This window comes from Lactuca sativa, chromosome 5, assembly GCF_002870075.4.
Source record: "Lactuca sativa cultivar Salinas chromosome 5, Lsat_Salinas_v11, whole genome shotgun sequence".
NCBI lineage: Eukaryota > Viridiplantae > Streptophyta > Magnoliopsida > Asterales > Asteraceae > Lactuca > Lactuca sativa.
The window spans coordinates 322,390,270-322,403,068 of NC_056627.2; the positions used below are offsets into that span (position 1 = coordinate 322,390,270).

The 12,799-nt window shown below is 31.9% G+C and overlaps 2 protein-coding genes across 2 annotated transcripts; both read right to left on the bottom strand.

Annotated features, from left to right (window-relative positions):
• Positions 1 to 2,991: 2,991 nt before the first annotated feature.
• On the bottom strand, positions 2,992 to 4,934 carry LOC128126108 (mannan endo-1,4-beta-mannosidase 4-like). Its single transcript, XM_052763846.1, has 5 exons — positions 4,620 to 4,934; positions 4,225 to 4,422; positions 3,983 to 4,105; positions 3,600 to 3,802; positions 2,992 to 3,388 (listed from the first exon to the last, which is right to left on the bottom strand). The coding sequence occupies exons 1-5, from the start codon at positions 4,932 to 4,934 to the stop codon at positions 2,992 to 2,994; spliced, it is 1,236 nt and encodes a 411-aa protein (XP_052619806.1).
• Positions 4,935 to 8,145: 3,211 nt separating this feature from the next.
• LOC128126109 (mannan endo-1,4-beta-mannosidase 4-like) lies at positions 8,146 to 10,090 on the bottom strand. The gene is made up of 5 exons (XM_052763847.1): positions 9,776 to 10,090; positions 9,381 to 9,578; positions 9,137 to 9,259; positions 8,754 to 8,956; positions 8,146 to 8,542 (listed from the first exon to the last, which is right to left on the bottom strand). The coding sequence occupies exons 1-5, from the start codon at positions 10,088 to 10,090 to the stop codon at positions 8,146 to 8,148; spliced, it is 1,236 nt and encodes a 411-aa protein (XP_052619807.1).
• Positions 10,091 to 12,799: the final 2,709 nt, after the last annotated feature.

Here is a 12,799-nt window from a genome sequence, read left to right on the forward strand (position 1 = left end):
ATGACAAGCGACTTTGCGATGCCCATGCACGGTGCCATACTTTTGGTTGTAAGACACACAAACATTTGTTACTCCAAATGAAAAAGCAAAAGGAAAAATGATACTGCTTTTTCAAATACTGTTGCAGGTATGTTATGTTTGGATACTAGATCCTTGTGCATAATATGCCATTAAAAGATTAGCTTTTAGTCGAGTTCCAAACATAAAAAATATGTTGACCAAACGAATTGTATTTAGAGATTCGAAGATGGTACTAGATTCTTTTCAAATACTATAATATTTTGTTACTCCATACATTAGAGACCACATGTGCTTGAAAAATAAATATATAAAAATAAAAAACAAAAAGCCCAAAATAAACGCACAAGTGGTTGCTTGTGCATGAAAAACTAGGTACATTTTGATTATTTATTTATTTATTTCTCCACTCCTCCAAACCATTTTGTTGTTTTTTCGGGTTCCTTTTTTCATACGTTGAAATCTAGCATGTGACTTTCTTACGTTTACGCATCACCATTCATGGGACATTTGGTTTCCTTATTTGACTTTTTTAACGTCATATAGCAAATATATATATTAAATTTTATGTTCAGTTTTCCTGTTGATAGTTTTTATCACGTGTATTCTCCAAATGGAATTTGTATCAAAGTAGATGTTATGTATGTTGCACACATCACTTTTGCATGTGAATTTATATTGATGATCATGTAGTTAATGTAATAACAAGTGGTTGAGTAGCATGACATATAACAAGTGGATGTATTGTAATCTAAACATAACTCGCTTTGCTTGTGTACGAGGTGTTCTCTGTTATAATAAAACAACGGATGTTTGGGGTTCCAAAACCTATCATAATAGGCAATGTAACTGCTTAGAAGGAAATTCGATGGATCTTAAACCAATACTTTTAGAAGACTAGCGAGGAAACACTCCCTTATCATTTTTTATGTGTTCGTGCATCGATACTAAGTAGTGTGTGATTACTCATTAATTAAAGTTTATTGAGACTACACTTGTACACATTACATATATTATAAATCTTTGGTGATAAATGCTAGATGTTTATAAAAATGACCCTCACCTTATATTAATTAATTTAATCGATATTATTGTTAATTATAAAGAAAATTATGAAAATTATAAATATAAAATTAAACAAACAATTGTTAGGTTTAAGACTGCATGCCTAAGATAAACATTGCACCAGAATGTCTACCCAATATTGATAAAGTATATTTGAAAGGTATGACTAAAAAGTTTACAGTCGCTTGAGGGCCTAAGGCTTACAATGCACCAAAATTTATTCCCAATATTGATAAAGGATATTTCAAAGGTACGACTAAACCTTAAGTTTATAGTTGCTGATATAACCTTGCGATCGAAAATAAAGCAGGAATTTTTGAACTCCAATTAATTTGAGTTCCCTATTATATAATCTTGTAGACAAATGAGAAATAATCAGTTTAGTTCTTCTACGAGCCCAGTTGTATTAATCAATGATTTTACTTATTATATTGAGATAACAACCTCATAATTGGAAAGGTTTCATGAAAAATCATCATCACAATTCTGAGTTTGCTGACATAAATATTCATATTATAGATTACAATAAAAGTAACATTTCTGCCAAGACCCTAATATATGTGTATTAATAATGATTTATGTATTTGTTTAAAAAAATTGGATTTTAGATTACCAAGAAATAACATTTGCGCCAAGACACCAATATATGTGTTAATTACTCCTTAAGACTATATTTTCTTCACCGGCATACGTAACTTAATCATTTATCTTCTTTATTAGGAGTTTGATGTCAAAAATAACTTAAATAGTTTTGAATTGATCTTCTTTTGTTTGTTAAAACTTAGGTAATATTGTTTAAAATATGAATTAGTATTCTACAAATTATATTGAAATAGGTTTAGTGGCATATTAACAAGATGTTTTTTTTTTTTTTTTTTTGGTTTAAATCACTTGGAAAAAGTCATCCAATAGCTTTGTAGATTCCCCCCTGTCTCCTCTCACACACAGACACACACATACACATACACACACACATTTCGGTCGGTATTAAGTAATGGTTTGTTTAAGTATCACAACTCCCACAAACATAATTTTAATTCAAAATAAAGATCTAAAGGCATAATAATCATTGGTATATCATGACTTATATCCTTTGTCAAGCAATATTAATAGGATAAGTATGCATTTCATGCAGAAAAGTCTAATTATTTTGAGATTTTTTTTGATAAAGTCCTAAATCTTTTTTTTAATAGAATAAACCTAATTGTTTAATATTTTGCCCAAATTAAGGAAATTTTTTTTTTAATTGGGAAAGACAGATTATATGATTTTCCCAAAATAACGAGACTTTTTTGTTCAAAAAAATAAAGATTTATGAATTTATCAAAAAAAAATTCCAAAATAATGAGACTTTTTAGTATAAAACTCGGGAAAATATTTGTTCATTTAAGTATCACCACCCCAAAGGCACAAGTGTAATACAAAATTTAGGTAAAAAATCTTGAGATTTAATGATATATCATGACCTATATCCCTTATCAACTAATATTAATATTCCTCTCGTCGATGATTTGCGATCAAAAAGTGGTTTGAATACATATAAAAGGATTCACATATGTTGACGTGACTTGTGTGTTCGATAGACAAAATATTTATAACATTAAGAAAAGATAGACAAAAGCTAAGAAAACACATAAAAATACCTTACATATATTACCATATTTATTGATAAAAAGGAAATGCATCAATTTTCCCACTTCGTCCAACAATACTGAGTTGAAGTTACCCGCGGTACAACATTACTAATAGGCTGCAACTATTTTGTTTCATGCAAAATGGTTGCTAACTCTATCTTTATTTTCATTTCACTATTTAAAACTTCACATTTTCTAAAGGTAAGTAACGCAGCAGAGAGAAATATCATTTTATCTCGAAAGGGATAATTATTTGTTCAGGAACCCAACATAGTTATTTTTCAACAGCAACGGGAGAGAACTCTAGGTTGGTTGAAGAGTTGAGTGATGAAATTCTTTGAGACTGCTTGGCAATTATTGCAGCAGTGGAGGGGTTTTGGTCCAAGACAACTTGGTACCCATCACCCCAGTTATCCATTCCTTCCGCCATGACTTGCCAAAAAGTTGTACCTGAACACGACCCCCGGTTTCTTGCACTTTCATAGGCCGTGTTGAATATCCCACCAAAGTACTCATCCCTTGCTTCTACGGTGTAACCTGAAGACCAAGAGGACTTGCCAAATTCTGCAATCAGTAAAGGTTTTCTCAAGATGGAATCACAATCCTCAATATGTGCATTAATCCATTTTTCAACAAATTTAGCTCGAGCTTCATCGCTAGCTCCCGGAACCCTAAGTCAAAAATCGAAATACCCACATATGTTATTCAATAAAATTAAATAACATAAAATATTGTTTTAGTTATAAATAAGAAACATGCATTTCATGAAACATTTTTAGGATGCTAACTACGTTCGGGTGTTGGCTAGCGTGACATGCAAAGTATATATACGAACAAAAGCATTGTGATGGAGTTTATATGTCGGTATAGACTCGATCATACCATTGGTCGGGATACAGATGGATTGTAGCAAAATCCACATTGTTGACGCCGTTGTTTGTAATGAAGTCGGTCCCTACTTCATAGCCCGGATTGTTTTGCTTCTTTTCAGGCATTGATTCCCCATAAAACCCTTCAAGTCCGATTTCGAGAAGATGGTTCTTATCAATGGACTTTATTTCAGCTGCCATTTCTACTATCCATTCCTGCACAAAGAAGAGATACCGATGGTTATAGGTTATGCACCATATAGTTTCATAAAAAACCGGTTTCCTCTATGTACTCCTATCATTTGAAAGTAAAAGATTTCCTTCTTTCTAGATAACTGATTCGGGCATTTTCTCATATGAACAACTTAACCGTGAGAAAACAGAGAAAACAAGAACCTGTAGAAATTTCCCTGATAGATCAGACTGGCAGCGGGGTTCGTTCATTAGCTCCCATGCAAAGATGGTGGAATCATCCTTGTAGTCAACCCCGGTGATTGAGTTGCGTCTCGTAAGAATGGTCTGTAGCAAAACAGTATTTGCAACATGTTCAAATTTTCTGACAAAATGCACATACAGCTGTTGTAGAAAATTTTTGTGATATAATGGAAACATTGTTTCCCAAACATATATATATATACCTTCAAATGATTCTTATAATATCCTTTAACTACAACGTTAGTAAAGAAATCATCATCACTATTCAAGTATTGTCCTCCATGATCCCTTGCCCACTGAACATATTGTTTTTTACCTCCAAAATCATCCCAGTTATTAACCAAGCTGAGAATCAAGTGAATCCCATACTTTTTCGCTTCTGATATCACAAAATCCAATCCCTGGAATGAAAAGGTGTAGATGGTTATCACAAGTAACATAAAACAGAGGTGTTAAAGTGTTTGTGATCTTGATTATTACTAACTTTTATTTCAATATGTCCGTGTCGATTTGTCGTATGGTTGATAAGAAATTACTTTTTAACGTTTACAGATCATGTTGAATAAAAAATAGAGGCTAAAATAATAGATAAAGTTACCTTAAACATGTCCTCATTGTAAAAACCGGGAGAGGTTTGCAGGGGTTTGTTGCCACCATCACTAAAAGCCCAAGTCCTAACCAGGTTCATTCCTATCTTGGAAGATTCTTGAAATGCATCTGTGACCTTCACCCTTGTAGATGGATCAGAAGCCATACACATTAACCAGTAGGCGTTAAAGCCATTAAAATACAACGGCTTTCCATTAACCATGAAATGATGTGTCCTTGTCTCCACAAAAGTATCGTTAATGGTTGACGGGTGGCATTTACCCTTGCAATCTCCTTTTAGAACTGCATTTCCTTTTCCTGGCATGGTTAAAAAATCGCTAATCTTTAATAGTGGATATATGAAATAGGAAAGTTAGTAACCAATGTTTAGAGTAATGGATGGAAAGTAGTGTGTTTTCTCTTGTCCGCTTAGCTCGTCGGGAATTTATATCGCATGTCTTGTTACCAATCTAGTTGGAAGTGGGGACATCATCATATTTATTATATAACTTAACGATACATATGCATCATCATTCATAAGGAATGACAAGCGACTTTGCGATGCCCATGCACGGTGCCATACTTTTGGTTGTAAGACACACAAACATTTGTTACTCCAAATGAAAAAGCAAAAGGAAAAATGATACTGCTTTTTCAAATACTGTTGCAGGTATGTTATGTTTGGATACTAGATCCTTGTGCATACTATGCCATTAAAAGATTAGCTTTTAGTCGAGTTCCAAACATAAAAAATATGTTGACCAAACGAATTGTATTTAGAGATTCGAAGATGGTACTAGATTCTTTTCAAATACTATAATATTTTGTTACTCCATACATTAGAGACCACATGTGCTTGAAAAATAAATATATAAAAATAAAAAACAAAAAGCCCAAAATAAACGCACAAGTGGTTGCTTGTGCATGAAAAACTAGGTACATTTTGATTATTTATTTATTTATTTCTCCACTCCTCCAAACCATTTTGTTGTTTTTTCGGGTTCCTTTTTTCATACGTTGAAATCTAGCATGTGACTTTCTTACGTTTACGCATCACCATTCATGGGACATTTGGTTTCCTTATTTGACTTTTTTAACGTCATATAGCAAATATATATATTAAATTTTATGTTCAGTTTTCCTGTTGATAGTTTTTATCACGTGTATTCTCCAAATGGAATTTGTATCAAAGTAGATGTTATGTATGTTGCACACATCACTTTTGCATGTGAATTTATATTGATGATCATGTAGTTAATGTAATAACAAGTGGTTGAGTAGCATGACATATAGCAAGTGGATGTATTGTAATCTAAACATAACTCGCTTTGCTTGTGTACGAGGTGTTCTCTGTTATAATAAAACAACGGATGTTTGGGGTTCCAAAACCTATCATAATAGGCAATGTAACTGCTTAGAAGGAAATTCGATGGATCTTAAACCAATACTTTTAGAAGACTAGCGAGGAAACACTCCCTTATCATTTTTTATGTGTTCGTGCATCGATACTAAGTAGTGTGTGATTACTCATTAATTAAAGTTTATTGAGACTACACTTGTACACATTACATATATTATAAATCTTTGGTGATAAATGCTAGATGTTTATAAAAATGACCCTCACCTTATATTAATTAATTTAATCGATATTATTGTTAATTATAAAGAAAATTATGAAAATTATAAATATAAAATTAAACAAACAATTGTTAGGTTTAAGACTGCATGCCTAAGATAAACATTGCACCAGAATGTCTACCCAATATTGATAAAGTATATTTGAAAGGTATGACTAAAAAGTTTACAGTCGCTTGAGGGCCTAAGGCTTACAATGCACCAAAATTTATTCCCAATATTGATAAAGGATATTTCAAAGGTACGACTAAACCTTAAGTTTATAGTTGCTGATATAACCTTGCGATCGAAAATAAAGCAGGAATTTTTGAACTCCAATTAATTTGAGTTCCCTATTATATAATCTTGTAGACAAATGAGAAATAATCAGTTTAGTTCTTCTACGAGCCCAGTTGTATTAATCAATGATTTTACTTATTATATTGAGATAACAACCTCATAATTGGAAAGGTTTCATGAAAAATCATCATCACAATTCTGAGTTTGCTGACATAAATATTCATATTATAGATTACAATAAAAGTAACATTTCTGCCAAGACCCTAATATATGTGTATTAATAATGATTTATGTATTTGTTTAAAAAAATTGGATTTTAGATTACCAAGAAATAACATTTGCGCCAAGACACCAATATATGTGTTAATTACTCCTTAAGACTATATTTTCTTCACCGGCATACGTAACTTAATCATTTATCTTCTTTATTAGGAGTTTGATGTCAAAAATAACTTAAATAGTTTTGAATTGATCTTCTTTTGTTTGTTAAAACTTAGGTAATATTGTTTAAAATATGAATTAGTATTCTACAAATTATATTGAAATAGGTTTAGTGGCATATTAACAAGATGTTTTTTTTTTTTTTTTTTTTTGGTTTAAATCACTTGGAAAAAGTCATCCAATAGCTTTGTAGATTCCCCCCTGTCTCCTCTCACACACAGACACACACATACACATACACACACACATTTCGGTCGGTATTAAGTAATGGTTTGTTTAAGTATCACAACTCCCACAAACATAATTTTAATTCAAAATAAAGATCTAAAGGCATAATAATCATTGGTATATCATGACTTATATCCTTTGTCAAGCAATATTAATAGGATAAGTATGCATTTCATGCAGAAAAGTCTAATTATTTTGAGATTTTTTTTGATAAAGTCCTAAATCTTTTTTTTAATAGAATAAACCTAATTGTTTAATATTTTGCCCAAATTAAGGAAATTTTTTTTTTAATTGGGAAAGACAGATTATATGATTTTCCCAAAATAACGAGACTTTTTTGTTCAAAAAAATAAAGATTTATGAATTTATCAAAAAAAAATTCCAAAATAATGAGACTTTTTAGTATAAAACTCGGGAAAATATTTGTTCATTTAAGTATCACCACCCCAAAGGCACAAGTGTAATACAAAATTTAGGTAAAAAATCTTGAGATTTAATGATATATCATGACCTATATCCCTTATCAACTAATATTAATATTCCTCTCGTCGATGATTTGCGATCAAAAAGTGGTTTGAATACATATAAAAGGATTCACATATGTTGACGTGACTTGTGTGTTCGATAGACAAAATATTTATAACATTAAGAAAAGATTGACAAAAGCTAAGAAAACACATAAAAATACCTTACATATATTACCATATTTATTGATAAAAAGGAAATGCATCAATTTTCCCACTTCGTCCAACAATACTGAGTTGAAGTTACCCGCGGTACAACATTACTAATAGGCTGCAACTATTTTGTTTCATGCAAAATGGTTGCTAACTCTATCTTTATTTTCATTTCACTATTTAAAACTTCACATTTTCTAAAGGTAAGTAACGCAGCAGAGAGAAATATCATTTTATCTCGAAAGGGATAATTATTTGTTCAGGAACCCAACATAGTTATTTTTCAACAGCAACGGGAGAGAACTCTAGGTTGGTTGAAGAGTTGAGTGATGAAATTCTTTGAGACTGCTTGGCAATTATTGCAGCAGTGGAGGGGTTTTGGTCCAAGACAACTTGGTACCCATCACCCCAGTTATCCATTCCTTCCGCCATGACTTGCCAAAAAGTTGCACCTGAACACGACCCCCGGTTTCTTGCACTTTCATAGGCCGTGTTGAATATCCCACCAAAGTACTCATCCCTTGCTTCTACGGTGTAACCTGAAGACCAAGAGGACTTGCCAAATTCTGCAATTAGTAAAGGTTTTCTCAAGATGGAATCACAATCCTCAATATGTGCATTAATCCATTTTTCAACAAATTTAGCTCGAGCTTCATCGCTAGCTCCCGGAACCCTAAGTCAAAAATCGAAATACCCACATATGTTTTTCAATAAAATTAAATAACATAAAATATTGTTTTAGTTATAAATAAGAAACATGCATTTCATGAAACATTTTTAGGATGCTAACTACGTTCGGGTGTTGGCTAGCGTGACATGCAAAGTATATATACGAACAAAAGCATTGTGATGGAGTTTATATGTCGGTATAGACTCGATCATACCATTGGTCGGGATACAGATGGATTGTAGCAAAATCCACATTGTTGACGCCGTTGTTTGTAATGAAGTCGGTCCCTACTTCATAGCCCGGATTGTTTTGCTTCTTTTCAGGCATTGATTCCCCATAAAACCCTTCAAGTCCGATTTCGAGAAGATGGTTCTTATCAATGGACTTTATTTCAGCTGCCATTTCTACTATCCATTCCTGCACAAAGAAGAGATACCGATGGTTATAGGTTATGCACCATATAGTTTCATAAAAAACCGGTTTCCTCTATGTACTCCTATCATTTGAAAGTAAAAGATTTCCTTCTTTCTAGATAACTGATTCGGGCATTTTCTCATATGAACAACTTAACCGTGAGAAAACAGAGAAAACAAGAACCTGTAGAAATTTCCCTGATAGATCAGACTGGCAGCGGGGTTCGTTCATTAGCTCCCATGCAAAGATGGTGGAATCATCCTTGTAGTCAACCCCGGTGATTGAGTTGCGTCTCGTAAGAATGGTCTGTAGCAAAACAGTATTTGCAACATGTTCAAATTTTCTGACAAAATGCACATACAGCTGTTGTAGAAAATTTTTGTGATATAATGGAAACATTGTTTCCCAAACATATATATATATATACCTTCAAATGATTCTTATAATATCCTTTAACTACAACGTTAGTAAAGAAATCATCATCACTATTCAAGTATTGTCCTCCATGATCCCTTGCCCACTGAACATATTGTTTTTTACCTCCAAAATCATCCCAGTTATTAACCAAGCTGAGAATCAAGTGAATCCCATACTTTTTCGCTTCTGATATCACAAAATCCAATCCCTGGAATGAAAAGGTGTAGATGGTTATCACAAGTAACATAAAACAGAGGTGTTAAAGTGTTTGTGATCTTGATTATTACTAACTTTTATTTCAATATGTCCGTGTCGATTTGTCGTATGGTTGATAAGAAATTACTTTTTAACGTTTACAGATCATGTTGAATAAAAAATAGAGGCTAAAATAATAGATAAAGTTACCTTAAACATGTCCTCATTGTAAAAACCGGGAGAGGTTTGCAGGGGTTTGTTGCCACCATCACTAAAAGCCCAAGTCCTAACCAGGTTCATTCCTATCTTGGAAGATTCTTGAAATGCATCTGTGACCTTCACCCTTGTAGATGGATCAGAAGCCATACACATTAACCAGTAGGCGTTAAAGCCATTAAAATACAACGGCTTTCCATTAACCATGAAATGATGTGTCCTTGTCTCCACAAAAGTATCGTTAATGGTTGACGGGTGGCATTTACCCTTGCAATCTCCTTTTAGAACTGCATTTCCTTTTCCTGGCATGGTTAAAAAATCGCTAATCTTTAATAGTGGATATATGAAATAGGAAAGTTAGTAACCAATGTTTAGAGTAATGGATGGAAAGTAGTGTGTTTTCTCTTGTCCGCTTAGCTCGTCGGGAATTTATATCGCATGTCTTGTTACCAATCTAGTTGGAAGTGGGGACATCATCATATTTATTATATAACTTAACGATACATATGCATCATCATTCATATGGAATGACAAGCGACTTTGCGATGCCCATGCACGGTGCCATACTTTTGGTTGTAAGACACACAAACATTTGTTACTCCAAATGAAAAAGCAAAAGGAAAAATGATACCGCTTTTTCAAATACTGTTGCAGGTATGTTATGTTTGGATACTAGATCCTTGTGCATAATATGCCATTAAAAGATTAGCTTTTAGTCGAGTTCCAAACATAAAAAATATGTTGACCAAACGAATTGTATTTAGAGATTCGAAGATGGTACTAGATTCTTTTCAAATACTATAATATTTTGTTACTCCATACATTAGAGACCACATGTGCTTGAAAAATAAATATATAAAAATAAAAAACAAAAAGCCCAAAATAAACGCACAAGTGGTTGCTTGTGCATGAAAAACTAGGTACATTTTGATTATTTATTTATTTATTTCTCCACTCCTCCAAACCATTTTGTTGTTTTTTCGGGTTCCTTTTTTCATACGTTGAAATCTAGCATGTGACTTTCTTACGTTTACGCATCACCATTCATGGGACATTTGGTTTCCTTATTTGACTTTTTTAACGTCATATAGCAAATATATATATTAAATTTTATGTTCAGTTTTCCTGTTGATAGTTTTTATCACGTGTATTCTCCAAATGGAATTTGTATCAAAGTAGATGTTATGTATGTTGCACACATCACTTTTGCATGTGAATTTATATTGATGATCATGTAGTTAATGTAATAACAAGTGGTTGAGTAGCATGACATATAGCAAGTGGATGTATTGTAATCTAAACATAACTCGCTTTGCTTGTGTACGAGGTGTTCTCTGTTATAATAAAACAACGGATGTTTGGGGTTCCAAAACCTATCATAATAGGCAATGTAACTGCTTAGAAGGAAATTCGATGGATCTTAAACCAATACTTTTAGAAGACTAGCGAGGAAACACTCCCTTATCATTTTTTATGTGTTCGTGCATCGATACTAAGTAGTGTGTGATTACTCATTAATTAAAGTTTATTGAGACTACACTTGTACACATTACATATATTATAAATCTTTGGTGATAAATGCTAGATGTTTATAAAAATGACCCTCACCTTATATTAATTAATTTAATCGATATTATTGTTAATTATAAAGAAAATTATGAAAATTATAAATATAAAATTAAACAAACAATTGTTAGGTTTAAGACTGCATGCCTAAGATAAACATTGCACCAGAATGTCTACCCAATATTGATAAAGTATATTTGAAAGGTATGACTAAAAAGTTTACAGTCGCTTGAGGGCCTAAGGCTTACAATGCACCAAAATTTATTCCCAATATTGATAAAGGATATATCAAAGGTACGACTAAACCTTAAGTTTATAGTTGCTGATATAACCTTGCGATCGAAAATAAAGCAGGAATTTTTGAACTCCAATTAATTTGAGTTCCCTATTATATAATCTTGTAGACAAATGAGAAATAATCAGTTTAGTTCTTCTACGAGCCCAGTTGTATTAATCAATGATTTTACTTATTATATTGAGATAACAACCTCATAATTGGAAAGGTTTCATGAAAAATCATCATCACAATTCTGAGTTTGCTGACATAAATATTCATATTATAGATTACAATAAAAGTAACATTTCTGCCAAGACCCTAATATATGTGTATTAATAATGATTTATGTATTTGTTTAAAAAAATTGGATTTTAGATTACCAAGAAATAACATTTGCGCCAAGACACCAATATATGTGTTAATTACTCCTTAAGACTATATTTTCTTCACCGGCATACGTAACTTAATCATTTATCTTCTTTATTAGGAGTTTGATGTCAAAAATAACTTAAATAGTTTTGAATTGATCTTCTTTTGTTTGTTAAAACTTAGGTAATATTGTTTAAAATATGAATTAGTATTCTACAAATTATATTGAAATAGGTTTAGTGGCATATTAACAAGATGTTTTTTTTTTTTTTGGTTTAAATCACTTGGAAAAAGTCATCCAATAGCTTTGTAGATTCCCCCCTGTCTCCTCTCACACACAGACACACACATACACATACACACACACATTTCGGTCGGTATTAAGTAATGGTTTGTTTAAGTATCACAACTCCCACAAACATAATTTTAATTCAAAATAAAAATCTAAAGGCATAATAATCATTGGTATATCATGACTTATATCCTTTGTCAAGCAATATTAATAGGATAAGTATGCATTTCATGCAGAAAAGTCTAATTATTTTGAGATTTTTTTTGATAAAGTCCTAAATCTTTTTTTTAATAGAATAAACCTGATTGTTTAATATTTTGCCCAAATTAAGGAATTTTTTTTTTTAATTGGGAAAGACAGATTATATGATTTTCCCAAAATAACGAGACTTTTTTGTTCAAAAAAATAAAGATTTATGAACTTATCAAAAAAAAATTCCAAAATAATGAGACTTTTTAGTATAAAACTCGGGAAAATATTTGTTCATTTAAGTATCACCACCCCAAAGGCACAA

Coding starts and splice junctions, on each gene's coding strand:
- LOC128126108 (XM_052763846.1), bottom strand. CDS start 4,934: ATGCCAGGAAAAGGAAATGCAGTTCTAAAAGGAGATTGCAAGGGTAAA. Junction 4,106..4,224: donor ATTATAAGAATCATTTGAAG/GTATATATATAT, acceptor GTTTTGCTACAG/ACCATTCTTACGAGACGCAA. Junction 3,389..3,599: donor CATCTGTATCCCGACCAATG/GTATGATCGAGT, acceptor TTTTTGACTTAG/GGTTCCGGGAGCTAGCGATG.
- LOC128126109 (XM_052763847.1), bottom strand. CDS start 10,090: ATGCCAGGAAAAGGAAATGCAGTTCTAAAAGGAGATTGCAAGGGTAAA. Junction 9,260..9,380: donor ATTATAAGAATCATTTGAAG/GTATATATATAT, acceptor GTTTTGCTACAG/ACCATTCTTACGAGACGCAA. Junction 8,543..8,753: donor CATCTGTATCCCGACCAATG/GTATGATCGAGT, acceptor TTTTTGACTTAG/GGTTCCGGGAGCTAGCGATG.